At 44.6% G+C, this 26,163-nt stretch overlaps 2 protein-coding genes and 2 pseudogenes across 2 annotated transcripts; 1 reads left to right on the forward strand and 3 right to left on the reverse strand.

The window, feature by feature from the left end:
* Positions 1 to 605: 605 nt before the first annotated feature.
* LOC147966783 (uncharacterized) lies at positions 606 to 4,219 on the forward strand. The gene is made up of 7 exons (XM_087530958.1): positions 606 to 625; positions 1,729 to 2,166; positions 2,411 to 2,549; positions 2,832 to 2,936; positions 3,111 to 3,200; positions 3,522 to 3,645; positions 4,185 to 4,219. The coding sequence occupies exons 1-7, from the start codon at positions 606 to 608 to the stop codon at positions 4,217 to 4,219; spliced, it is 951 nt and encodes a 316-aa protein (XP_087387084.1).
* Positions 4,220 to 13,000: 8,781 nt separating this feature from the next.
* LOC147966784 (uncharacterized) lies at positions 13,001 to 14,711 on the reverse strand (annotated as a pseudogene).
* A 2,630-nt stretch (positions 14,712 to 17,341) lies between these two features.
* Positions 17,342 to 18,791, reverse strand: LOC125540600 (putative disease resistance RPP13-like protein 1; annotated as a pseudogene).
* A 3,106-nt stretch (positions 18,792 to 21,897) lies between these two features.
* Positions 21,898 to 25,978, reverse strand: LOC147966785 (uncharacterized). Its single transcript, XM_087530959.1, has 2 exons — positions 24,737 to 25,978; positions 21,898 to 21,975 (listed from the first exon to the last, which is right to left on the reverse strand). The coding sequence occupies exons 1-2, from the start codon at positions 25,976 to 25,978 to the stop codon at positions 21,898 to 21,900; spliced, it is 1,320 nt and encodes a 439-aa protein (XP_087387085.1).
* Between the last annotated feature and the right edge of the window lie 185 nt (positions 25,979 to 26,163).

A 26,163-nucleotide genomic window follows, 5' to 3' on the forward strand; every position in this document is an offset into this window, starting at 1 on the left:
CTTCCTCCACCTCCTGTCCTGTTGCTCGCAGACAACAAGGTAGAAATTATGTCCATATATATATATATATATATATATATATATATATATATATGCTGCATCATACTACTGCTAATTAATTTATATGTTGTAGCTTGCGCAGTAACTGTTAAGCTCGTAATTATGTATGTTGTCTTCAAGATTATCCGAATATATGACTTGATTTGTGTGGTGACCACTAGTCAGCTAGGGTTGGTAGTCTGGCAACATGCTTACTCATCCAAGCAGTTTAAGAATAGAGATGTCCTAGACTACTCGTATTCGCACCCAACTACTAGAGGAACTTTAGGGATTGTTAGTGATCTTTTTCTGTGTCCTTTAACATGTAAATACTCCAAAGTTTGTTTCTTTAGTGACTTGCTGCATCCTGTTACATTGGTTAGTTATTGAGATAATGTTCATCAGTGTGTTGTGCCTTGAAAAATGAACCTTCTTCTATGCTGCTTCTCTTGTTCAAATTGGATCAAGTTGAGATTTGTTTTCTTTCTGCAAAAATGATGAACCGGAGAAGTAATTAAGAGACTTGGCCTTCGAGCTATGTCTATTCTCTATTTTGTATGCCGGCCATGGGGCCATGGTGGATCCTGTAATGGAGGACTCTAGCTTTTGGTTTATACTTTATAGCTTTCCAGCTATTTTGGTTTATAGCTTTCCAGCTATTTTGGTTTATAGCCTTCCATCGAGCCGTGGTTGATTCTGTGTTATTGCATGCCTGCAGTTTCGACAACTCCCCTCATTGCGGCGCCTGTGCTTCTCTCCGGCGTCCTGATACAGTGCACTTTGTTAGAGTTATAATATAAGTCATGTACCCCTTTGTATTTATCCCGTTGTATAAGGGATTTCCTGCATATGTTCCACACCTGTACATGTATATATATCGGCCTATGGCCTCATGGGAATACAAGTTGCATATTTCCTAACATGGTATTAGAGCCCTAGGGTTTTTTTTCGCACGCCGCAACTCGTGCTCGATCCCGTCGTGCACGGCCGTTTCCGTTTCCTTCTCTCCGGACGGCCGCTGCTGCTTCCTCTCCTATTCTGCTCCGGTGGAATCTTACCCATCCATCCACGCCAGGTCCTGATCCGCAGCCCCGGCCTGAAGCATCCACGCCCGACGGCCTCCTCAGCACGCGCTGGGGCGCTGCTTCTTCTTCTGGACGCCACAGCCGCCACGTGGTCTGCAAGGTCGGGCAGACTAATCCGGCCGCTCGCTGTTGGCCCGTGACGGCCCGCCTGAACCTGACGTGTGCATGTACAAGTCTCATCCCAATGTGTGCTTGTCCACATGCGGCTGCTGCACCATCTTCCTCCCGTGAAGGCCCGTGACGTGGTGCACTAGCCTCCCCCACTTGATTCTGCTCCGTCGCCGCCTACTGATTCCGATCTGATTTGCTCGGCCGCTGTGTTGGCTGTTTGACTGGTTGCCTTCCGATAAAAAAAAGGAAGCATAATGTCGTCGGGTACAATTTCCTCTCCACACTGACCGCTGATTTTGGAAGGCGTACCCTACACTGATCCTGTCTCGCATATGCACTTTTCCTCGGTGCTTGGTGCTCGTCAGCCTGTGACGTCGTCCGCTACGGCATCTTCCGCCTGTTGAGTTTGTCACTCCTCAGCGACTCTTCTCCCGACCTCTGCACATGGTGACGGTCGCTCTACGTCGACTCCTCTCGCGACTTCAACTGGTAGTGCTGGTGCATATGGTTCCGTCGACTCCGCCTCGCACAGGCGTCTTCCATTGACACTTGGCGCTTGTCTACATACGGCCTCGTCTCCTCCACCGGCCTGTGTGGATACTACTGGTCATGCTACACCGCCACATCTAGCGGCTTCCACAGGTGGTGGTGGCCGCTTCTCTCCCGGTGCTCCCGGTGCTACTGCGTCGACTACTTCAGCTGTGTACTTCACTGAGGAGGAGAATGCGCGACTTCGCGCCCTGCTGGTTGCCTCAGACTCTCTATTGTCAGGCGCATCTACGTTGACCTCTTCAGTTGCGCCCCTGACCGAGCAGGAGATTGTGCGAGTTCGATGCCTGCTAGCTCCATCCTCCGGTTCTCCATCGACAGGTTCTGCTGGTTCTGCTGTTGACTCTTCTGGCATTGTGAGACCACCTTCTACACAAGCAGGTACATCTCCGTGGATTCTTGATACTGGAGCATCTTTTCATATGACTCATGATTCATCCACTCTGTCCTCTACTCGACCTCTCGATTCTCCTGTTCATGTTCTTACTGCTGATGGTACCTCTCTCCCGGTTATTGGCCGAGGCATTCTTAGCACTTCTTCTTTTCATGTTCCTGATGTTGCTCATGTTCCCCGACTTACCATGCAGCTCATTTCTGGTGGACAAATTGTTGACTCTGGTTGTCGTGTCATTCTCGACTTTGACTCTTGTTCCGTTCTGGACCGCCATACTGGTACTCTCCTTGGTGTCGGTCCTCGACGTCGTGACTCTCAGGGTCTCTGGGAGCTTGACTGGCTTCATCTTCCGTCCGCTGCTGCTGCCGCCAGTCTCTCCACCTTCGTCCTTGCTACATTCCCTGTCTCCACCTCCAGTGATTCCACCTCTTCCCTGCTTTCTTTTTCATTATACTCGCCGTCCACGTGTTCTAGATAAATCCACTGACGTGCCATCTACTTCTGGTGCGTCGTCCTCCTCATCCCAGCCGCCTTATGGTCTTCGGGCTCGGCCTCGCCCTCCCCCTGACCGCTATTCTCCTAGTCGATATGCTCTTTCAGCTATACTCGAGCCTACGTCTTATCGCGATGCTCTTGTTCATCCTGAATGGCAGTTTGCGATGGCAGAGGAGCTTGCTGCTCTTGAGCGCACCGGCACGTGGGATCTTGTTTCTCTTCCTCCCGGTGTTCGTCCCATCACTTATAAGTGGGTCTACAAGGTTAAGACTCGCTCTGATGGTTCTCTTGAGCGTTACAAAGCTCGTCTTGTGGCTCGTGGTTTTCAGCAGGAGCATGGTCGTGATTACGATGAGACATTTGCTCTTGTGGCCCATATGACCACTATCCGCACACTTCTCGCTGTGGCCTCTATTCGTCATTGGTCTATTTCTCAGCTTGATGTTAAGAATGCCTTTCTTAATGGTGAGCTGCGTGAGGAGGTATACATGCAGCCCCCACCTGGGTATTCTGTTCCTGATGGCATGGTCTGTCGTCTTCGTCGCTCTCTCTATGGCCTTAAGCAAGCCCCTCGCGCCTGGTTTGAGCGTTTTGCCTCTGTGGTGACTGCCGCTGGTTTTTCAGCGAGTGATCATGATCCAGCGTTGTTTGTCCACATTTCCACTCGTGGTCGGACTCTTCTTCTTCTCTATGTTGATGACATGATCATCACTGGCGAGGACCCTGAGTATATTGCCTTTGTAAAGGCTCGTCTTAGTGAGCAGTTTCTTATGTCTGATCTTGGACCTCTTCGCTACTTTCTTGGGATTGAAGTCTCTTCTACCTCTGATGGCTTTTTTATATCCCAGGAAAAGTATATCCAGGATCTTCTTGCTCGTGCTGCTCTTACTGACGAGCGCATTGTTGAGACTCCTATGGAGCTCAATCTTCACCTCCGAGCTACTGATGATGATCCTCTCCCTGACCCGACGCGTTATCGTCATCTTGTTGGCAGTCTTGTCTATCTAGCTGTCACTCGTCCGGACATCTCTTATCCGGTTCATATTCTGAGTCAGTTTGTCTCTGCTCCCACATCGGTTCACTATAGTCATCTCCTTCGTGTTCTTCGATATCTTCGGGGCACGATCTCTCGCCGTCTATTCTTTCCTCGCTCCAGTTCTTTACGGCTTTAGGCCTATTCGGATGCTACGTGGGCTAGTGATCCTTCAGATCGCCGTTCACTTTCTGCTTACTGTGTTTTTCTTGGTGGTTCTCTCATTGCCTGGAAGACGAAGAAACAGATTGCAGTTTCCCGTTCGAGTGCCGAGGCTGAGTTGCGAGCAATGGCTCTTTTGACGACAGAGGTGACTTGGTTACGGTGGTTACTTCAGGATTTTGGTGTTTCTGTCACTACACCGACTCTGCTCTTATCTGACAGTACAGGTGCTATTAGCAGTGCGCGCGATCCTGTGAAGCATGAGCTCACCAAGCATATTGGTGTTGATGCTTTCTATGTGCGCGCTGGTGTGCAGGATCAGGTTATTACTCTTCAGTATGTGCCTTCTGAGTTACAGTTGGCGGATTTCCTGACGAAGGCCCAGACTAGAGCACAACATGGCTTTTATCTCTCCAAACTCAGTGTTGTTCATCCACCATGAGTTTGAGGGGGGGTGTTAGAGTTATAATATAAGTCATGTACCCCTTTGTATTTATCCCGTTGTATAAGGGTTTTCCTGCATATGTTCCACACCTGTACATGTATATATATCGGCCTATGGCCTCATGGGAATACAAGTTGCATATTTCCTAACACACTTAACACTACTAGGAAAAGGGCTACTAATGGCGCACCAGTTTTGCCTACTAATGGCGCATCACTGGTGCGCCATTAGTATCACGCCATTAGTATTTATTACTAATGGCGCACCACTGGTGCGCCATTAGTATCTGGTATACTAATGGCGCACCAGCACCACTGGTGTGCCATTAGTATAGGCCACGGTGCGCCATTAGTATAGGCCACTGGTGCGCCATTAGTATAGGCCACTGGTGCGCCATTAGTATTTTTGAATTTTGAAGGTGGGAAAATAGTAGTGGCGCACCATCTAACCCCGACCGTGCGCCATTGCTATTTTTGAATTTTGAATTTGGATCTGGATTGTGATTTTTTTGCCCATTTTTTGCTCGTTTTTTTGCTCATTTTTTGGCACGATATTATTTCAAATTTTGTTCCTGTTTTTGGATCTTGTACGTTCTTTTGCCGTGTTCTTTTGCCGGAGAGGAGGAGGAGGAGGTCACCGGAGAGGCGCTCGCCTACATCGCCGGAGAGGAGGAGGAGGTCGCCGGAGAGGAGTTCACCAGAGCATCGGAGAGGAGGAAGGAGAAACCATGAGGGGATGGGAGGAGAGGAGGGAGGAGGAGCTCACCGGAGAGGAGGGAGGAGGAGCTCACCGGAGAGGAGGGAGGAGAAACCGTGAGGGGAGGGGAGGGGAGGAGAGGAGGAAGGAGGAGGTCGCCGGAGAGGAGGAGGAGGTCGCCGGAGAGGAGGAGGAGGAGGTCGCCGGAGAGGAGAAGGGTAGTATGGTGGAGGAGAGAAGGTAAGATGGAGTGGAGGAGAGGAGGAGATGGAGTGGAGGAGAGGTGGAGTGGAGGAGAAGAATGAAGAGGTAAGGAGGAGAGGACCACGCCCAGCCATATATACGGCATAGTAATGGCGCACCGCGGGCAGGTGCGTCATTACTAACTTTTTATTTTTTATTTTTTTGATTTATTTTGAATTTTGAAGACGGGAAGATACTAATGGCGCACCATGGACAGGTGCGCCATTAGTAACTTTTTTTTTGATTTATTTTGAATTTTGAAGGCGGAAGATACTAATGGCGCACCATGGGCAGGTGCGCCATTAGTAACTTTTTTTTTATTTTTTTCACTTATTTTGAATTTTTAAGGCGGGAAGATAGTAATGGCGCACCGTGGGCAGGTGCGCCATTAGTAAGTTTGAATTTTTTTGAATTTTTTTGCCTCCCCAGATCTTAAAAGCCCCGTAACTTTTTTCTGTTAGGTTTTTGAGGATTTTGAAAATGTTTAACGGGGTTCTTTTTTTTATTTTATTTTTAAAACTGAAAAGGCGGTCCACGGGGGGGGGGGGGGGGTGCATTCGGTGGAAGTGGTGGCCAAGTTACTAATGGCGCACCGTGGCATGGTGCGCCATTACTAGTTCTAGTTCAACTAGTAATGGCGCACCACTCCCACGGTGCGTCATTAGTAGTTTTGAAAAAAAATTAAAAAAATTTCTTTACTAATGGCGCACCGTGGATGTGGTGCGCCATTAATATTTGCACACTAATGGCGCACCAACACATGGTGCGCCATTAGTATATAGTAGTGGCACACCACATGTTTGGTGCGCCATTAGTGTCCATTTCATCTTTTGCCCTTTTCCTAGTAGTGTAATGGGCTGAGTCGCCGGTGTGCCCTGAGGAAGGGCAAAGTACCATGTTGACGACACCAACATATGACACAACCGTCGTTCTCTGCCTCCATTGCCGGCCTAGGTGTGTGCTTGCTCTCATATCTTTGTGTATTCTGTTTTATCTCTGCCTACTATGTGTTTGACAAAAATCCAAACATGGGGAAGCTTTTGTGCTTTGTTTATTACTCCCGTGTTTCATAGTTTCTGAAAATTTAGCTCCAACAAACTGAAATGGTTTGGCATCCATTTCTTTCCTGCAGGTCATTCCATCATCTCATCTCACCACACGCATGCCACATATAACCTGGTGAGCTCAGTTCTATGTACCAATTCTATAGCTTAATTCATGGAATCGACAGGTGATGTTTGTGCTCAGTTAGATGATGCTTGCTCGATTTTGACCATACTGTCTGCAGCAATCGATCAGTCTGTTTGACATGAGACCTATAAGCTATCCTTTGTTGATGTTTGGTCACACATCCTAGAGCTATTCTTGATGTATTCAGAGAGACATTTTTAGGGAATCATTATCCACTTATCATCTTATTTAGTTATAGTAGTTCATATTTTCTCTTCGTCGAGTTAGTAAACTGAAGAACTGAGCCATGAGATGATGGCAAACCATCTAAGTTTGCTGGAGTCGGTTGTAGAAATCTCACTCACCCTTCCAAATTATTACTTGAGGTTATAATGAACTGGATAGGTATATAGCGATCATGGAGGCATAGAGTAGGGAGCTTGGATTGCTTCTGGTTGTTGAGAATGAGAAATCTTTTATTGTGGCCATTTTCTGGTCCATGATAAAACAAAAGGCTTTTCTGGATTCTGTATGTTGTGTCATATTTCTCAGCTACTGAATATTCTGGAAAAAATAAAGAGGGTTATGTTTCCTCTTTCTCTGTACTGCTGTTCTCTTCTTGTTCAATGAAATGAAACGCAAACTCTTTTGCATTTTCTTGAAAAAAAAGTTCTTCATGTATGTTCTTCTTGGCCTTTGGAGTATGGATTTTATTTATCCAGATCTGGAATCTGGATTCTTTTTAGGCAAAACCTCAAGGATAGTTTGGGTCCTTGTTTAGAAATTTGTCATGCCAGCTACATCATGGGTTTCTCTCCTCTACGTGTTTATGATGCATGTTTTGATTCGATTGCTTGCACATATCAACAGATTTTTAGGTGTTTGCTGGAAACTGAACTCTCTTTGTTGGAAACTGAACTCTCTGTTTGGTGCAGCAAAGAGCAACCCTGCCAACTTGGCCAAGCACCAAGAAGATCAGCCCGATGATGGCGGAGGTCATCAGGACATTCCTCGGGAGCAAGCTGCTCCCGTGTGATGAGCAGGACACTTGTTGGACAACAACACCTCATCAAACCTGCCAATGATGTAAGTAATCCCCTACAGGAAGGGAACAGCAGTTATGGTTGTGCTGCTCATGATGATTCTGGTATAATAGTTAAGAAATGTGTTGCTTTTTTTTTCTTGCACTTGTAGCTAGAGATTCATTAGATCTGCAGCCTCTAGTACTATTGCTAGCTAGCATGCCCCGCGGCTAACAATTGTTCAAAGAACTCTACTCTTGGTGTCATGATCTTGGACACATAATTAGTTAAGAAAATTGTGTAGTTTTAACCGAGTTGATTGATCTTGCATGTCTGGTACCATATCTCTCTGGACTCATTTGTGACTCTCGATCCTTTTGATGAGTTTTGTTACTGAAACAATGCAAAATAGGAGTAGGATTACCAAATGGTATTAGATGACTGAAAGTGATTTGTTGCGTGCGTACTAGTGGGCGCACACACCGCACCTTTTTAGCTTAGTCACAACTGTACATTGCTTGTAGTTTCGTGCTTTTAGTTTGTTAGGCATGCAAATTAACATGTGTTTTCTATGTTTTGCTTAGACGAAGAGCTGCGAAAGGCAAGAGAAGATGGCCCTCTCTCCGAATTAAATCTTAGATCTGGTGGCCAGCCCAGCGTCGGAAGAGAAAGGTTTTCGGACTCTTGAGGCAGAGGCATCACCAAGAGTGACTACGGTGGCTGGCTGTCCACAACAAGGGACATTGGACCTGGAGCTGCCCAATACACTGTATGTTTATTTTCTTGGTGTAGTCGACTAGACTGGTTGTTGTACGAGCTGCGTTAGGCGGCAACCCTGCATGCTTGACGCCTTGACCTTTATACTTTGGCGGCGACTATACTTAGGCAGAGTTGTTGTAGTGTTTTCCTTCCATGTGAAAGAAATACAAAATGGCCGATTGTAGTGCCTTTGTGAATGCATTTCTTTCTGCCTGTTATGCTGCCGAAATTTCTAGCCAAAATTTCTCCCAGACTTGTCAAAAACTGGGCCCTTTTTTGTCAACCTTTCAATCTCTAGGGGGTTTGTTGCAACTAAATAGGCCCTTCTCCAGCAATGTTTCATATCTCTAGGGGGTTTATGGTAAAATCTTACCATGCCATCTCGATGGATGTTATTTGTACTAGCCGTGGAACTCCTTGGTAACTCCTTGTCGCTGCGTCCGGTCGGCCCGCTGAGGTGGTGGAGGCTATCCCCCCCCTCCGATCATTTTGTGGTCGCTCCCGTGGCCGTTATTCCCTTTCCATCTCCAGGTCTCGTGTTGGCAGCTCCAGTGAGGCGGCGAGGGTTGCCCGGTAATCGTGGTGGCACACGCTGGTGGGCGGATGTTGGGGTGATGCATGTCGAAATGCCTGGGGTGGTGGTGGTGGTCGTGGATCGGGCACAAGTTCTCGGTCATGGGCACAAGTTTGTTATCTAGAAAGTGAATGATCAGGATTCATTTGATCTGATAGTACAGTTTTATTCTCTATTGGGATCTCCAGAACATTGAGTTGATCACTCTTTAAAATGGTTTGTCCATGGCCACACAAACACATTTCCTGGATATTGTTTTCCCACAAGCTTCTTCGTTGAATTGGCAAGGTATTATGTATGGCTTGGATTTGCAAATTCACTTGCAACTGCTGATATGGCAAATCCAAAATATATAAAATCTAGTCATTTATGAAAAACATAGGCTTTCGTTTATTTTATATTCACAAAATAATTAATTTCGAAAATAGTTTTTTAGGCAAATTTCAAAAAAAGTAATGATTAAGGATGGTCCGAGCAATTACCCGACACTCTGGAATGGACAAAAACTGCGTCATCATTTGGCCCAAAATCTAACAGAAGGACCTCGAACGGACATGGCACAAACAGTGGTTTTCATGATTGTTTTCGGAGTGGACAAACAAAAATCCAGAAGAGAAATGGTACACTCACGCCACTTGATAAATGTTGAGTTCCACGGTTCCACTTTAACGGTGGCACTTGTTCTTTCTCTCTACCCTGTGGCTTCTTGTGGTTGTTGATGTTGGCGCAGCTCCCTTGCCCTAGCTCTCTCCTCTCTCTCGCTCAGCTCTCTCTCTCTCTCTCGCCGTGTCTCGAACCAACGAAGAAGAAACAAGAAGGCGGAAGAACAGGGACACGGCAAGGTTTTTTTTTTCTGGCGCACGAACGCCTCAACCTTGAGCTCAAACTCAAAACCCCGCAGCCATTACAATGATCACCGCAGCGTGCTTTATACCCGGGCAACGTTGGGCCACAACCCACTCGCTCCTGCCCACTACACCGCCTGGTCCGGCCCGCGCTGGACGCGCCCACGACGCGCTCTCGCGCCCGCTCCTCGCGCCGAGCCTTCAACAAACCAGCACGATCGCCGCGCCCCGATCCTAACGAGTCATATGGCCTGCGAGACACGCGCTCACATCTGCCCAGAAGCACAACAAATTCTGCCATGTTAGCAACAACAATTTCTAAGCTTTCCAGAGCATCATGTGACTCGAGGCGAATGGCCTTGTCGTCTTTCTCCGTTGTTGTTCGAGAACGCTTGAGTGGAATGGCTAAATACAATAGGCTGCTAGATGAGTTGTTGCTGCTAACCTCGTCAAAGCCTGCACCATCTTGGAGAGCTCGGTACCTCCAGGTATCAAGCAGATGGTGCCCTCTGTACATGGCCTCTGAGAGCATCTTGAGTTGCATCATCATCCCTGAGTTGGTTATGTATCGAGCGTCCGCTTCCTCAACGGTGGTTCCTACTCTGATCAGGAGATGCTGCTGTTGAGAGGAGAACAACTTGTATTATTAGGAGGTCAAAGCCAACATATATACACATACATGAGGATGCCAAAAGGCTACAAGAGGATGCCAATAGACTAGAATGCAAAAGGCCAAAAGACAATATTAATATAACTCTAACACCCCCCCTCAAACTCATGGTGGATCCACGACACTGAGTTTGGAGAGGTGAAATCCATGTTGCGCTCTAGTCTGAGCCTTCGTGAAGAAGTCCGCGAGCTGTAACTCAGAAGGCACATACTGAAGAGCAACAACATGATCCTGCACAGCGGCGCGCACATAAGAAGCATCAACACCAATGTGTTTGGTAAGCTCATGCTTCACAGGGTCCCGCGCAATACTGATAGCACCTGTGCTGTCCGACAGGAGGGTGGTAGGTGTAGTAACAGAAACACCAAAATCCTCCAGTAACCATCGTAACCAAGTCACCTCTGCTGTCAGAAGAGCCATAGCTCGCAACTCGGCCTCTGCACTCGAACGAGAAACTGCAGTTTGTTTCTTCGTCTTCCAAGAAATGAGGGAACCACCAAGAAAGACACAGTAGGCAGAAAGTGAACGGCGATCCATAGGATCACTAGCCCACGTAGCATCCGAATAGGCCTAGAGCTGTAACAAGCTGGAATGGGGAAAAAGAGATGATGAGAGATCGTGCCACGAAGATATCGTAGACCACGAAGAAGGTGACTATAGTGCACTGAAGTGGGAGCAGAAACAAACTGACTCAGAATATGGAGAGGATAGGAGATATCCGGACGAGTGACAGCAAGATACACAAGACTCCCAACAAGATAACGATAACGTGTCGGATCAGACAAGGGCACACCATCAGAAGCACGAAGGTGAACATTGAGCTCCATAGGAGTCTCAGTAGTGCGCTCATCACTAAGAGCCGCACGAGTAAGAAGATCCTGGATATACTTTTCTTGGGAAATAAAAAAGCCATCAGAGGTGGAGGAAACCTCAATCCCAAGAAAGTAACGAAGAGGACCAAGATTAGACATAAGGAACTGCTCATTAAGACGCGCATTGACAAAGGCAATGTACTCAGAATCGTCGCCAGTGATGATCATGTCATCAACATATAGAAGAAGAAGAGTGCGACCACGAGTAGAAAGGTGGACAAACAACGCTGGATCGTGATCACTGGGTGAAAACCCAGCAGCGGTGACCACAGAGGCAAAACGCTCAAACCAAGCGCGAGGGGCTTGCTTAAGGCCATATAGAGAGCGACGAAGACGACAAACCATGCCATCGGGAACTGAATACCCAGGTGGTGGCTGCATATAAACCTCCTCACGCAACTCACCATTAAGAAAGGAATTTTTAACATCAAGCTGTGACACACACCAGTGGCGAACAGAGGCCACGGCGAGAAGTGTGCGGACAGTGGTCATATGGGCCACAGGAGCAAAAGTCTCATCATAATCACGACCATGCTCCTGCTGAAAGCCACGAGCCACAAGACGAGCTTTATAACGCTCAAGAGAACCATCAGAGCGAGTCTTAATCTTATAGACCCACTTACAAGTGATGCGACGAATATGGGGAGGAAGAGAAACCAGATCCCATGTGTTGTTGCGCTCAAGTGCGGCAATCTCCTCTGCCATCGCAAACTGCCATTCAGGATGAACAACAGCATCACGATAAGAGGTAGGCTCAAGTACAACCGAAAGGCCCTATTTGCTAGGAGAATAGCGGTCAGGAGGAGGGCAAGGTCGAGCCCGAAGACCATAAGTCGGCTGGGACGAGGAAGACGGTGCACTAGAAGTAGATGGCACATCAGTAGATTCATCCATAACACGTCGACGACGAGTATAATGAAAAGGAAAAGTGGGATGAGAAGGAACCACCGGAGGTGATGGAGATGGAGAAGACATCGGTGATGAAGGTGGGGTGTCATGCAATAAGGAAGGAGAAGGAACGATAGGAGAAGACGGTGTCGGATCTGCAATACTGGGACGATAAGGAGGAGTAGGAATATGAGGCACGGAGGCAGGTGTATCAGGAAACATGAGAAAAGAGATATCCTCTACTGAAAAGGTCAAAGAGGATGGTCGTGGATAGAATGGACGAGACTCATCAAAAGTCACATCCCTAGAAATACACATCCGTTGACCGACAGGATCCCAACACCGATAACCCTTATGCTCATCACTGTAGCCCAGAAAAACACACTCGACAGACTGAGCAGTTAGTTTGGTGCGTTCTGGAGGGGCAAGGAGAACATAACAAACACAACCAAACAATCGAAGAGCGGAATAATCAGGATGATGATCAAAAAGACGCTCTAGAGTAATACCTCCCTGTAGAGCAGATGAGGGTTGAATGTTTATGAGATATGTGGCAGTGGAGACAGCCTCAGCCCAGAAATGAGGCGGAAGAGAGGCGGCAATCATCATTGCACGAGCTGTCTCAAGAAGGTGGCGATGCTTGCGCTCAGCCACGCCATTCTGAGCGTGAGCACCGGGACAAGAGAACTGCGCAAGAGTACCCTGCTCAGCAAGAAAACCACGCAACATTTTGGAGATATACTCGCCAGCAGAATCAGCACGAAACACACGAATAGGTGTAGAGAACTGAGTGTGGACCATGGCGGCAAAACGCTTATAAATAGATAGAACCTCGCTATGAGAAGACATGAAGTAAAGCCAAGTGTAGCGACAGAAATCATCTATAAAAATAATATAGTAGCGATGGACCCCTTTGGAAGAGAAGGGAGCCGGTCCCCACACATCGGAATGAACTAAATCAAAAGGGTGTTGAGACACTGACTCACTTGTAGGATAAGGTAACTGAACCTGTTTACCAAGCCTACAACCCTGACACTGCAAAGAGACATCTCCTGAGACAGGCCCCAGAAGACCACGACGAACTAAAGACGATAGCCGAGAACCACAAAGGTGACCAAGGCGATGATGCCACTGCTGGAAGGAGCTGGTAGCAGAAGCCGCGATGGCAGATGTACTGGCGAGTGTAGTGGCAGCGGAAGGAACATGAAGCCAGTCTAACTCCCAAAGCCCCTGGGAGTCAAGGCGGCGAGGGCCAGCTCCAACCAAAGCCTTCGTGTGACGATCCTGGACAGTGCAAGAATCAACGTCAAGAATGACGCGACAACCAGAATCAGTAAGCCGACTTGCAGAAAATAAGTTCATGGTAAGGCGAGGAACATAAGAAACATCTGGAACATGAAATGAAGAAGTGGAAAGAATGCCTCGACTAGCAACAGGTAGAGGAGTACCATCAGCAGTAAGAACATTAATAGGAAAATCGAGAGATCTAAGAGAGGACAAGACAGAGGAATCAGAAGACATATGAAATGAAGCTCCAGAATCCAGAACCCATGGGGATGTACCAGATTGTGTAGATGATGGTCGCTCAACACTAGAAGCACCAGTCACAGAGCCTGCAGTACCCGTCGAAGAACCTGAAGCAGCAAGTAGACACTTAAGCTTCATAATATCCTGCTCAGTCAAGGAGACAGTAGACGACGTCGAGGAAGAAGCGCGAGTCCCAGTAGAAGAATTGCGCTCCCTATTACGCATATCACGCTTCTTCTTAAAGCAATCAGATTCGGGGTGACCATCCCTGTTGCAGTACCCACAATGAGTATGAGGATGAGAGCGGCCCTCATGAGTGCGGCTCTCACTACCAGAAGGAGTGGGTAGTAGTGGCGGAGCACTCGAGCAAGAAGGTACTGGTAGAGTAGCAGCTTGAGCAGCAAGCACAGATGGAACTTGAAGCAGACCAGCACCACGGAGGCGAGTCTCCTCAGCACGAAGCTCAGAAAGCACCTCAGAAATAGGAACACGGCCACGAGCAAACAACTGAGCACGGCGAGGCTCAAACTCCCCACGGAGCCGCGACAGAAACTCATAGACACGCCGAAACTCCAAGTCGGACCTCACAGTCTGGCAACAGGCGCAAGTGCCACAAACAACAGTGCGAAGGGAGTCAAGCTGGCGCCAGATAGCAGAACTCTGAGTGTAGAACTCATCAATAGTGGAGTCTCCCTGCTGAAGAGCATGCTCCTGACGTACCATAGACAAGTAGAGAGTGTCACCAGAGGGCTGATAGCGCTGACGAAGACGAGTCCACATCTCAAACACAGTGCCGAGACCCATAAACTCAGAAGCAAACTGTGGTAGAACACTGGCAGTGAGGACAGCAGCTGCACGAGCATCATCATCACACCACTGAGTGTAAGCAGCCAGATCATCACGATAAACGGAAAGAGCATCCGAATAAACCACGACCTGCTGGTCATAAGCAGCAACCGCATCATCAGCAGCAACTTGGGGCTGCAGCCCTATCATCATCAGAAGCATTTGCGGCAAGATCCGGTGGAGGCGGCGGTGGGATAGGAGCCACAGGAGGAACCGGGCGCTGAGGACAAGGAACCTCGCTGGAAAGAACTCCCCAGAGACGAAGGCCACGCATGTGAATGCGCATAAAAGCAGCAAACTCAGCATAGTTAGCCCCAACGAGGTCGAAGACATGGTGCGCTCTCTGTACCTCTTTTTTTTAACCTTCTCTTTTTTTTTAATCAATCCACACAACCGATCGATGAATCCAGAGTAAGTCAAACGACAGAAGCAGCGCCCGCAGCGCTCGTACACCAGAATCAGAGGAGCAAAGTTGCGGCGACCCGACCTGGGTGAGCCAAAAGGCCAGCGGCGGTGGCCGGACCAGAGCGCCAGTCAGAGACGCGAAGGCGGCGGCCGGACCCGAGCGCTAGTCAGAGACGTGGCGACGACTGCCGGACCTCGAGCACCAGCCCGAGACGCGGAGGCGGCGGCCGGACCCGAGCGTCAGTCAGAGACGCAGCGGCGGCGGCGGCCGGACCTCGAGCACCAGCCCGAGACGCGACAGCGGCGCCTGACCTGGAAGAGCAGAAGGCCGATGGGGGATGCAGAGCAGAAGGCCGATCTGGCAAACGGGATCGGCGGCAGAGCAAAGAGATTGACTTCACGGAGAGGAGCAGCAGCGACTGGATCAATGAGACCAAGTCTCGATGGGATCCAACAGCCAGCTATGGATCGATGTGTGGACGCCCGCAGGAGCGGAGGAGCAGAACGGGCCGGTGGGAGATTGAAAAAAAAAAAACCTAAAGCTCTAATACCATGTTGAGAGGAGAACAACTTGTATTATTAGGAGGTCAAAGCCAACATATATACACATACATGAGGATGCCAAAAGGCTACAAGAGGATGCCAATAGACTAGAATGCAAAAGGCCAAAAGACAATATTAATATAACTCTAACAGCTGCAACCTCTACACCACCTTCTCCTCTGAATGTCCATGGCTAGAGGAGTGATAATTGTTCATCGGGGGGGGGGGGGGGGGGGGGGGGGGGCTGAACTAGCTTACAAGCTCACTTGCAACTCCATGGCCAGGATTGATGAGGTAAGCTGCTGGTTGATCTCTGGACAAATTTAACTAAGCTGGCCTCTGCAAGACTTGAAGTATCAATCGCATTTAAACAAAGTGTCCCTGGACGACTTGGTGGGTGGGTGGGTGGGTGAAAGGCACGGATACTTTGTTTAAAGCTCAAAGATGTGACAAGGACCAGCGAACTTTCCAAGCAGCATTAAAAAGAATTAACCAACTAGTATTTGTAATATTTACATTAGGTCCAAATTGATTATTGTCCCTTTGCAAAATGTATATTTAATCATCTTTGCATTTGTCTTTTGTTGAACTCCTTGCATTTTTTTATACATACGAGGGAATCACTGGCGGAGCCTCTTGGGGACCATCCCGGGTTCTGGCCACCCCTTACCAAGGTACAATTCTTTTTCACAGGATATATGACCCATTAGTTAGCCTAATTTTATGGGTTAGTAAAGGCTGAGAGGATGTTTCTTAACTAGCTGCACAATCGCCCCTCTCTTATATTTGTTTCACCCTGTACTACTGGAGTGAATGACATCCCATGTATGTGCAGTCTATTATTGCAGTGTTTCACCTTGAAAATTGTTTATGTTTTTTCAGATGAGCTTCAGTGGAGAGAAGCAGCGCGCAGCTCATTGTCAAAGAAATGATATGTGCCCTTTTATCTTGGTCAGTGATTAGAATCACAACTCTATACCTTAATAATTTTTCGGAGCACATGTAACTATTTTGTTTCTACATTTGCCCTCAATCTCTGTGCGGCTTATTTTGTACTAATTCAGCTTTTAATCGGAAATTGTCGCACTGTGTGCATTCTTAGAGTCCTGACGTTGATCTCCACAATGGTAAAAATGGAAAAGCAAATACTGGGATCCAACTTGGTTTTGTTATTAAAAAAAACTAAAAGTAGTCCTCCTACAGGAAATTTTTTGGTACCTCCTGTGTATTTGCTCCATGTACTGAGTACAGTCAGAAAAATTACCGAAGCATGAGATAGTCTAAAATTAACACAAAAAGACGTTATCACTGTGGCCCAAAATCGAACAGGGCGGCGTCAAGGAGGACCGAGTGGCCCGAAATGAATTCTCTGCCAAAGATTAGCTGGGGCCATATACTTCCGCAGCGGTCACATTAGGCAGTTGGCAGTTAGTTCAGCTAAGATTAGCAGCTAAAACTGGCTTAAACAGCAAACTAGAGACAACAAGGAAATGGTAAATGACAAGTAGAATCATGCCATTGGATACATTTAGTCACTCCTGAACTGTGGGTGAACCTTGAGTGAAGGCGGTGAAGCAATGATGCTTTTATCCTGTTTTGGCCAGCTTCAAATTAAAGTGTGTTCTGAATGTTCAGAAGTTTCAGAGTCCTTAAAATAGACAACACTTGAATATTCACTTCTTGAAGTTTCAGTTAAGTTTTCTCACCTTCCTATATGGTATATGATTCATTCCATGGTGCAAGATGATGTTTTTTATTATCTAGAAAGTGCAGGGTGGAGGGGGGGGGGGGGGGGGGGGCGTTGGATCTGATAGTACAGTTTTATTTACAATTGAGATTTCCAACACATTTAGTTTAATGGTATATAATCACTCTTTAAAATGGTTTGTCCATGGCCACACGAACACGGGTTACATTATGCATCAGAAAGTACAACATGGGTTACATTATGCGAGCTCTGAAACAAAATTACATAGGCACTCCTCGTCGCTTCCTCCCTGGCCCTTCATGTGTATCCTGAGCATGACTCGTAACAAAATGAGCAAACGAGTTATGAGGGGGTATCCTTGATTCCCATGAAATTAAAATGAAGTCTTCTTTCGGTCTAACACTAGGATCTGTTATCAATTGCCCAAATGTCACACTTGGCGATTCCTTCTTGGTTGAAACATTAACTGTATAATGTGTCATGCTAAGTGGATGCAAAGCAAAGTCTGTTATGTCCACCGGATGGCCTTGTTCTATAAGGATGGTTGGGTGCACACCGTATATGGAGAGGTTTCTTTTAACCATTCGTACCCCCTTTTCCAATATACCACGCCAGAAATGAACATTGAGGTTCCTTCTCAACACATCTGCGAACATATTTGTTGCAACAAGTGAACCTTGTGTACTGTTCAACACCTTGGCATATCCATCTGCTATTTCTACGAGCCGTGGATGTTGCATGGGGTCTAGACTTCCAAATACTAGTGTCTTGAAAAGGTACCTCAACTCGTCATAAGACAGAACAGTTAGGAAAATCGGTTTCACCGATCCAAATTGAGCTAGCCTTTGAAGTCTACTTATGATGATGATCTTGCTTCCTCTGCCCATTTTTATGACAAAGGAGTGAAACTTTTTCCAATCATCGTCTCCTATATCAGAAGAAACGTAATAACCACCAACACCATCCCAAACATGCTCCTTCCGTTGTCAAGTATCCTCATAAAGTTGTCTCCATTAAAGTGCAAAATGGAGGAGAAGCGTGAGTGAACCCTTTCGTCGCCACACACATGAGCAACCAAAGGTTTCTTTCCTACCGAGGCACCACCTATGACAGGAAGAATGGCTTGTGCATGATCACCATGAGGGTCACTGTGCTGCAGCAAGAAGCTCAAGAGCTTCTGCTTCTCAGCATGCCAGCCGAACATGAAGTTTTCGGTGTAAAGATAAACGTCGTATGGCCTACGAGACATGCGGTCACATCCACCCAGAAGCACAATAAATTCTGCCATGTTAGCAACAGCAATTTCTAAGCTTTCCAAGGCATCATGTGACTCGAGGTGCACGGCCTTGCCAGTTGTTCGAGAACGCTTGGCTAAATACAAACAGCTGATGGATGAGTCGTTGCTGACCTCATCGAAGCTTCCACTGTCTTGGAGGGTTCGGTACCTCAAGGTGTCCAGCACGCGGCATCCTCGGTACATGGCCTCTGAGAGCTTCTTGAGCTGTGTCATCATTCCAGAGTTGGTTATGTACCGTGTGTCTGCCTCCTCAACGATGGTGCCAGCCCTCATCAGGGGGTGCTCAACCTCTCCACCATCTTCTTTTGCTCCTCTGAGTGTGCATGGCTTAAGGAGGGGCGATACTTGTTCATCAGGAAGGAGATGAACCTGCTCAAAAGTTAACCTGTAACTGCAGATATGGCAACCTCCATGGATTGATGAGAGAATCCTTCTCTCTGGACAAATTAACTGGCCTCTGCCAACACTTTATGTTTTTACCGAAGCCTCTGCAAACTCTTACAGTGACTTCAAAGTATAGAAAAGTTTCTAGCGATGACTACAACATAAACTACTACGAGTTCAAGGGTGCGTGATCACATGGGCACTTAATTGTCTAAACGTCCAAACATGTTGACAAGGACAAGCGAACTGTCCAAGCAACATGAAAACATAAACCAGTATTTCTAATACTCATGGTAGGTCCAACATTAACTATTGTTCCAATAAAAATGTATATTATCTTGCACTGGACTTCACCCTTTCACATTTTACATGGCAACCCATATATATATGCACTCTACCACCTCTAACCAAGTTTGACCGTGTGATGTTATGTTGCATTTGTATTGCAATATTGTACTCGCTCTGTAACAAAATGTAAGGCGTATTTAACAATTGTACGTGAAACAAAAAAATGCCCAATATTTTGTTACAGAGGGAGTAGCTGTATATAATAAAAGTAAATAAAAATGAAAATCATGGTCACTCACATGTGGCACCAACATATAGTCAGCAACACTCTTAACCATGTCGAACGTCTGAGTTTTGAAGATATCTTACTGCCTAGGCTTTATTTGGCCTTTTTGGGAATGGTGAACTTCTTTCAGATTGTTGCAGGTATTGGACACTAGTCCGGAAAAAAAATCATTCAAAAGGAATCTTGCTGTAAGATAAACTTATATATGTGTACACATTTGTTTTTCAGATTCATGCAGGTATTGGATACTTGTACAAAGTTGACATTTGAATTGGCTCTCATATCATTCAAGAAAACAAATTTACGTCCGGAAGCGACCATCCTGATTGCAACTCGTTGGTAAGGAACGATGCACAATTTATCTTGGTCAGTACTAGGACATATGCCCGTGCGTTGCAACGGGAGAGATTTTTTTGCGAGAAGCATCGGGAGAGATAATTGATGTATCCATCAAAATGGTCTCCACACAATAGTAGGACGATACAGCGGAGAGCTGTGGTGTTCTCGCGGGTCATGTGGGGTTGGTGGGAGTGGCGGCCACTACCCAATTCGTGCATTTTTCCCTTCAGGTCCGCCTCCTTGTCGGGGTTTTGTGGTGACCTCCTGATTTTTTTTAAAAAACATGTGAGCATTTTTTTCTGAAAAAACGTTAATTTCTAGAAAAAGGAAAACAAAACATGAAATAGGAAGATTTTTCTTAAATTTACAAACACTTTTTGAAAACAGGACCATTTTGAAGGCGGAGAAACGAACATTTTTCGAATTTGTGAACAATTATTTAGAATGGAAACTTTTTTTAAACATTAAAAATCAATTTTCAAAAATGTCTTATTAATCACGAATATTATTTTGAATTCGTGAACATTTTGATAAAATGAATATTTTTCGAATTTCCGTTATTTTTTAAATGAAATTTATTTATATATCTAGAAAAAAATTCATTTTGTTTAAAAGAATGCGAACATTTTTTCAATTTTGAAACAAATTTGAACTAAAATAATATTTTAAATTTCCAATTGTTTTTTAAAGTGGGAACAAAATTTTAAATTCTAAGATTTAACAAAAATTAGTACAAAAAACAAAATTTTGGAAAATTTATAAAATTAATGTATGGCAAAAGGAAAAAATAAATTGGAAGGGAAAAAATAAAAATAGAAAAGGAACACAGAAAAATCCGAAATGGGCCGGCCCGACAAATAAGATTTCCCAGCTGTGTCCGCAGGATATAAATAGGTGGCTTTTCTGGGCCTTAGTGCGTGCGGCCCACGTAGGAAATTCTGGACAAAACTTTTTATTGTTTAGCAGATGGACCACGAAAATTTAGTACCACCTCGGATATAAGAAAAATATTTTCGATGGTGAACGGATGAAAAAATTGGAGAAACGCACCTTGCTTTATTAGTAGGTATAGATAATGAGAAATACAATTCACTACTTTATGTATGGAAACAATTCCCTTGTATATTCACTTCCTTGGTTCTTCAGAACACAATCATGAAGCGTGTTCGGTCTTGAATCAAAAACTGTTGCACCTTGTGATTCTTCAGAGTTCAGTCTTGACCTGGTACTGATCTCCACAATGGTAAACATGGAAAACAAACATAGTATGATGCAACCTGGACGATAACATCTTTTTGTTCCATACTAAAACTAGGAGTATTCTTCCAACTAGACTCCCTGTAATGATTAAGTATGGTCCGAGCAATTACCAAAGAATGGGACACTCTGGAATGGACAAAATCTGCGTCATCATTTGGCCCAAGATCTAACAGAAGGACCTCGAACGGACATGGCACAAACAGTGGTTTTCATGATTGTTTTCGGAGTGGACAAACAAAGCTCCCTACAAGCAAAAGAAGAACAAGAAATCTTTTTGGGTTTTGTTTAATTACTACTACTGGCATAGAAAGTAAACTAGCTGAAAGCTATAACTATTTTTTTTCTTAAGGTTTTTTAAATACACAAGAAGAAGACTACAAAAGAAAATAAACTAGCATGGATAGTACAATGAAAAAGTATGAGCACCGACAACTGGAGTGAGTGTGTGAACATGAATGTAATGTCGGTGAGAAATACGTACTCTCCCAAGCTTAGGCTTTTGGCCTAAGTTTGTCTAAGGCCGCGGCTGGCCTGGCGGATATACAAAGTTGTAACTGGGGTCGTACTGAGCTGCAGCGGCTAGCGCATGCGAGCTGCCTCTTGGAGGCGAGCTGCCTCCGTCCTCCTTTCATACTCGTTCGCCTCCTCCCTGGTTATAACATATCTCGTTTTTGCCTGGAAGTCAAAGAAAGTAGGAGCAGGGAGAGTAATATGGACAGTGCGACGTTTGTCAAAGATTAGTCGGTACTGGAGGGGTTGTTCATTCCTCTCAATAAATTGATGACGAATCATAGCATTATAATCTAGATAAGCGGGAGGTAAATCCATATCATTTCCATGTATGGGTACACCAAGATAGTTAGCTACACGAGTTGCATAAATTCCGCCAAACAAATCCCCACTTAAACCGTTAAGATGCTTCCTTTGAGCAATAATGGGCCCCAAGTTATATTGTTTATCACCTAATACCGCACTTTTGAGGACACAAAGATCTGGAACGTACATGTGACAAGCTTCATCTTTACTGTTAATGCATCTACCTGTGAAGAGAGCAAAATAGTGTATGGAAGGAAAATGAATGCTTCCTATGGTAGCTTGTGTGATTTCTCTAGATTACCCCACAGTGATACTAGCAAGAAAGTCTTTAAATTCAGATTTGCGAGGTTCACTAACATTACCCCACTGCGGGAGTTTACAAGTAGTATTAAAATCTTCTAGGTCCATGGTATATGATTTATCATAGAGATCAAATAAAACAGTGTGAGAATTACGTGAGGATTTAAATTTAAATCTTCTCACAGAGGAATCAGTTAGGTAGCGGTATTGTAAGCACTTATTCGACACGAAGTTCTCAAAATCAGCATTACGCACATACGCGTCGAATTCATCCTTGATTCCTGCTTGGACCATGAAATTTTCTGACGACCATTCACAAGGCCGCACTTGAGCTTCTCTTGGTAGTTCATAGTCCGGCTCACGTATTGTGGGCATGGGTCCTTGTTTCCTTGAAGAACCACCTTGTTACATTTTCCTAAACATATTTCTTCCTCTGAAATTTTTAGTGACTCATATAAAAGTGAATCAAACTCAACAAGATTGATAGCAACTACTCCCGCAAGTGCCTAGAGACTATATCATGCATTAAAAATACTTGGGACCAAATAAATTTGACATGCAAGCTCAAGAACAGGGTCACCTTAGCAGCCAAAATTTGCAATAAGTAAAGCACTAGAAAAAAAACTAATTGGACCAATGGAGGAGTCACATACCGAAGAACAATCCCCCAAAGCAGTTTTGTGAATGGAGCTTTGAGCAAGGAGATCGAAAATCGCAGCAAAACGAACTAGAACATGAGTTTGAGCTGTGTGGTGATTTTTTATGGAGGAAGACGAAGTGTGTGGGTGCAGGAATACGTGGGGGGCACGTGGGGCCCACGGGGCGTGCCCAGGGGGGTAGGGCGTGCCCTGGACCCTCGTGGCCAGGTGGTGTGGCCCCCAGGTGTGTTCTCAGTGCCAATAATTCCTAAATATTCTAGAAAAAAATCATATTTCATTTTCCGAACATTTGGAGAACTTTTATTTTCGGGGTATTTTTTATTGCAAGGATAATTCAGAAAACAGACAGAAAATAGTACTTTTGCTTTATTTAATCTAAATAACAGAAAGTAAAAGGTGGGTATATAAGGTTGTGCTTTCTAACTTCATCCATATCATTCTCATCAAAAGGAATCCACTCACAAGGTTGATCAAGTCTTGTTAACAAACTCATTCCAAATCGCATGAAACCGGAGAATTTTTGAATAGCACTAGGTTACCTCAACGGGGAAATGCACATCCCCAACAATAAGAATATCATATTTCTTCTTGACAGTAGGAAGAGGAAATTCAAAACCTCCAATAGTAATAGTTGAAATTTTCCAATAGAATTGATACCGTGGACTTGAGGTTGTTTCCTCGGAAAGTGTACCGTATGATCACTACCATTAACATGAAAAGTGTCATTGCCTTTGTTGCAATCAATAACAGCCCCTGCAGTATTAAAAAAAGGTCTACCAAGGATAGTAGACATACTATCGTCCTCAGGAATATCAAGAATAACAAAGTCTGTTAAAATAGTAACGTTTGCAACCACAACAGGCACATCCTCACGAACACCGACAGGTATAGCAGTTGATTTATCGGCCCTTTGCAAAGATATTTCAGTAGGTGTCAACTTATTCAAATCAAGTCTACGATATAAAGAGAGAGGCATAACACTAACACCAGCTCCAAGATCACATAAAGCAGTTTAACATAGTTTCTTTTAATGGAGCATGGTATAGTTGGTACTCCTGGATCTCCTAGCTTCTTAGGTATTCTACCTTTAAAAGTATAATTGGCAAGCATGGCGGAAGTTTCAGTTTCCGGTATCTTTCTTTTGTTTGTAACAATATCTTTCATATACTTAGCATAAGGGTTCGTTTTAAGCATATAAGTCAAACGCATAAGTAAAAAAGATAGGTCTAATCATTTCAGCAAAGCGCTCAAAATCCTCATCATCCTATTTCTTGGATGGTTTAGGAGGAAAAGGCATGGGTTTCTGAACCCATGGTTCTCTTTCTTTACCGTGCTTCCTCGCAATGAAGTCTCTCTTATCATAACGTTTATTCTTTGATTGTGGGTTATCAAGATCAACAGCATGTTCAATCTCTACATCAGTGTTATTGCTAGGTTGAGCATCATCATGAACATCATCATTAATATTATCACTAGGTTCATGTTCATTACCAGATTGTGTTTCAGCATCAGAAATAGAAATATCATTTGGATTCTCAGGTGTGTCAACAATAGGTTCACTAGAAACATGCAAAGTCCTATCATTTTTATTTTTCTTCTTAGAAGGACTAGGTGCATCAACATTAGTTCTCTGAGAATCTTGCTCAATTCTCTTAGGGTGGCCCTCAGGATACAAAGGTTCCTGAGTCATTCTACCCCCTCTAGTCACAACTCTGACAACATTATCATTTTTCTTGTTATTTAATTCATTGAGCAAATCATTTTGAGCTTTAAGTACTTGCTCTACTTGAGTGGTAACCATAGAAGCATGTTTACTAATAAGTTTAAGTTCGCCTTTAACTCTAGACATATAATCACTCAAGTGTTCAATCATATAAGCATGACGTTTCAATTATCTACCAACATAAGCATTGAAGTTTTCTTGTTTAACAATAAAATTATCAAACTCATCTAGGCATTGGCTAGCAGACTTATAACGAGGAATATCACCTTGATCAAATCTATAGAGAGAATTTACCTTTACTACCTGTGTCGGGTTATCAAGACCATGTATTTCTTCAATAGGTGGTAAATTCTTAACATCTTCAGATTTAATATCTTTTTCTTTCATAGATTTCTTTGCCTCTTGCATATCTTCAGGATTGAGGAATAGAATACCCATTTTCTTTGGAGTTGGCATAGGAGTTGGTTCATGAAGTGTCCAATTATTTTCATTACTCAACATATTATTCAATAGCAATTCAGCTTGATCAACTGTTCTTTCCCTAAAAACACAACCAGCACACCTATCTAGGTGGTCTCTGGAAGCATCGGTTAGTCCATTATAAAAGATATCAAGTATTTCATTTTTCTTGAGAGGATGATCAGGCAAAGAATTAAGCAATTGGAGAAGCCTCCCCCAAGCTTGTGGGAGACTCTCTTCTTCAATTTGCACAAAATTATATATTTCCCTTAAAGCAGCTTGTTTCTTATGAGCGGGGAAATATTTAGCAGAGAAGGAATAAATCATATCCTGGGGACTATGCACGCAACCAGGATCAAGAGAATTAAACCATACTTTAGCATCACCCTTTAATGAGAACGGAAATAATTTAAGGATATAGTAGTAGTGAGTTTTCTCATCATTAGTGAATAGGGTGGCAATATCGTTCAATTTAGTAAGATGTGCCACAACAGTTTCAGATTCATAGCCATAAAAAGGATCAGATTCAACCAAAGTAATTATGTCAGGATTGACAGAGAAATCATATTCCTTATCGGAAATACAGATAGGTAAAGTAGCAAAAGGAGCGTCATATTTCATTCTAGCATTCAAAGATTTTTCTTTCAGCTTAGCTAATAATTTCTCAAGATCATATCTATCATTGCAAGCAAGAAAATCTCTAGCAGTTTCTTCATCCATAACATAACCCTCAGGCATAACAGGCAATTCATATCTAGGGGGAGAATCTTCATCATCACTTTCATCAATATTATCAGTTTCAATAATTTCATTCTCTCTAGCCCTAGCAAGTTGTTCATCAAGAAATTCACCTAGTGGCACAGTATTATCAAGCATAGAAGTAGTTTCATCATAAGTATCATGCAAAGCAGAAGTGGCATCATCAATAACATGCGACATATCAGAATTAATAGCAGAAGCAGGTTTAGGTGTCGCAAGTTTACTCAAAACAGAAGGAGAATCAAGTGCAGAGCTAGATGGCAGTTCCTTACCTCCCCTCGTAGTTGAGGGATAAATTTTGGTTTTCTTGTCTTTCAAGTTCTTCATAGTGATCAACAGAAATAAATCCCAAGTGACTCAAATAATCGAGCTATGCTCCTCGGCAACGGCGCCAGAAAATAGTCTTGAGAACCCACAAGTATAGGGGATCGCAACAGTTTTCGAGGGTAGAGTATTCAACCCAAATTTATTGATTCGGCACAAGGGGAGCTGATACGTCTCCAACGTATCTA

This window comes from Triticum urartu, chromosome 6A, assembly GCF_056163025.1.
Source record: "Triticum urartu cultivar PI428250 chromosome 6A, HENAU_Tu73, whole genome shotgun sequence".
Lineage (NCBI taxonomy): Eukaryota > Viridiplantae > Streptophyta > Magnoliopsida > Poales > Poaceae > Triticum > Triticum urartu.

Coding starts and splice junctions, on each gene's coding strand:
- LOC147966783 (XM_087530958.1), top strand. CDS start 606: ATGGGGCCATGGTGGATCCT. Junction 2,937..3,110: donor CTTATAAGTGGGTCTACAAG/GTTAAGACTCGC, acceptor TCTATTTCTCAG/CTTGATGTTAAGAATGCCTT. Junction 3,646..4,184: donor TCCTCTCCCTGACCCGACGC/GTTATCGTCATC, acceptor GCTGGTGTGCAG/GATCAGGTTATTACTCTTCA.
- LOC147966785 (XM_087530959.1), bottom strand. CDS start 25,978: ATGAAGAACTTGAAAGACAAGAAAACCAAAATTTATCCCTCAACTACG. Junction 21,976..24,736: donor GTCTTGATAACCCGACACAG/GTAGTAAAGGTA, acceptor CTCTCTTCACAG/GTAGATGCATTAACAGTAAA.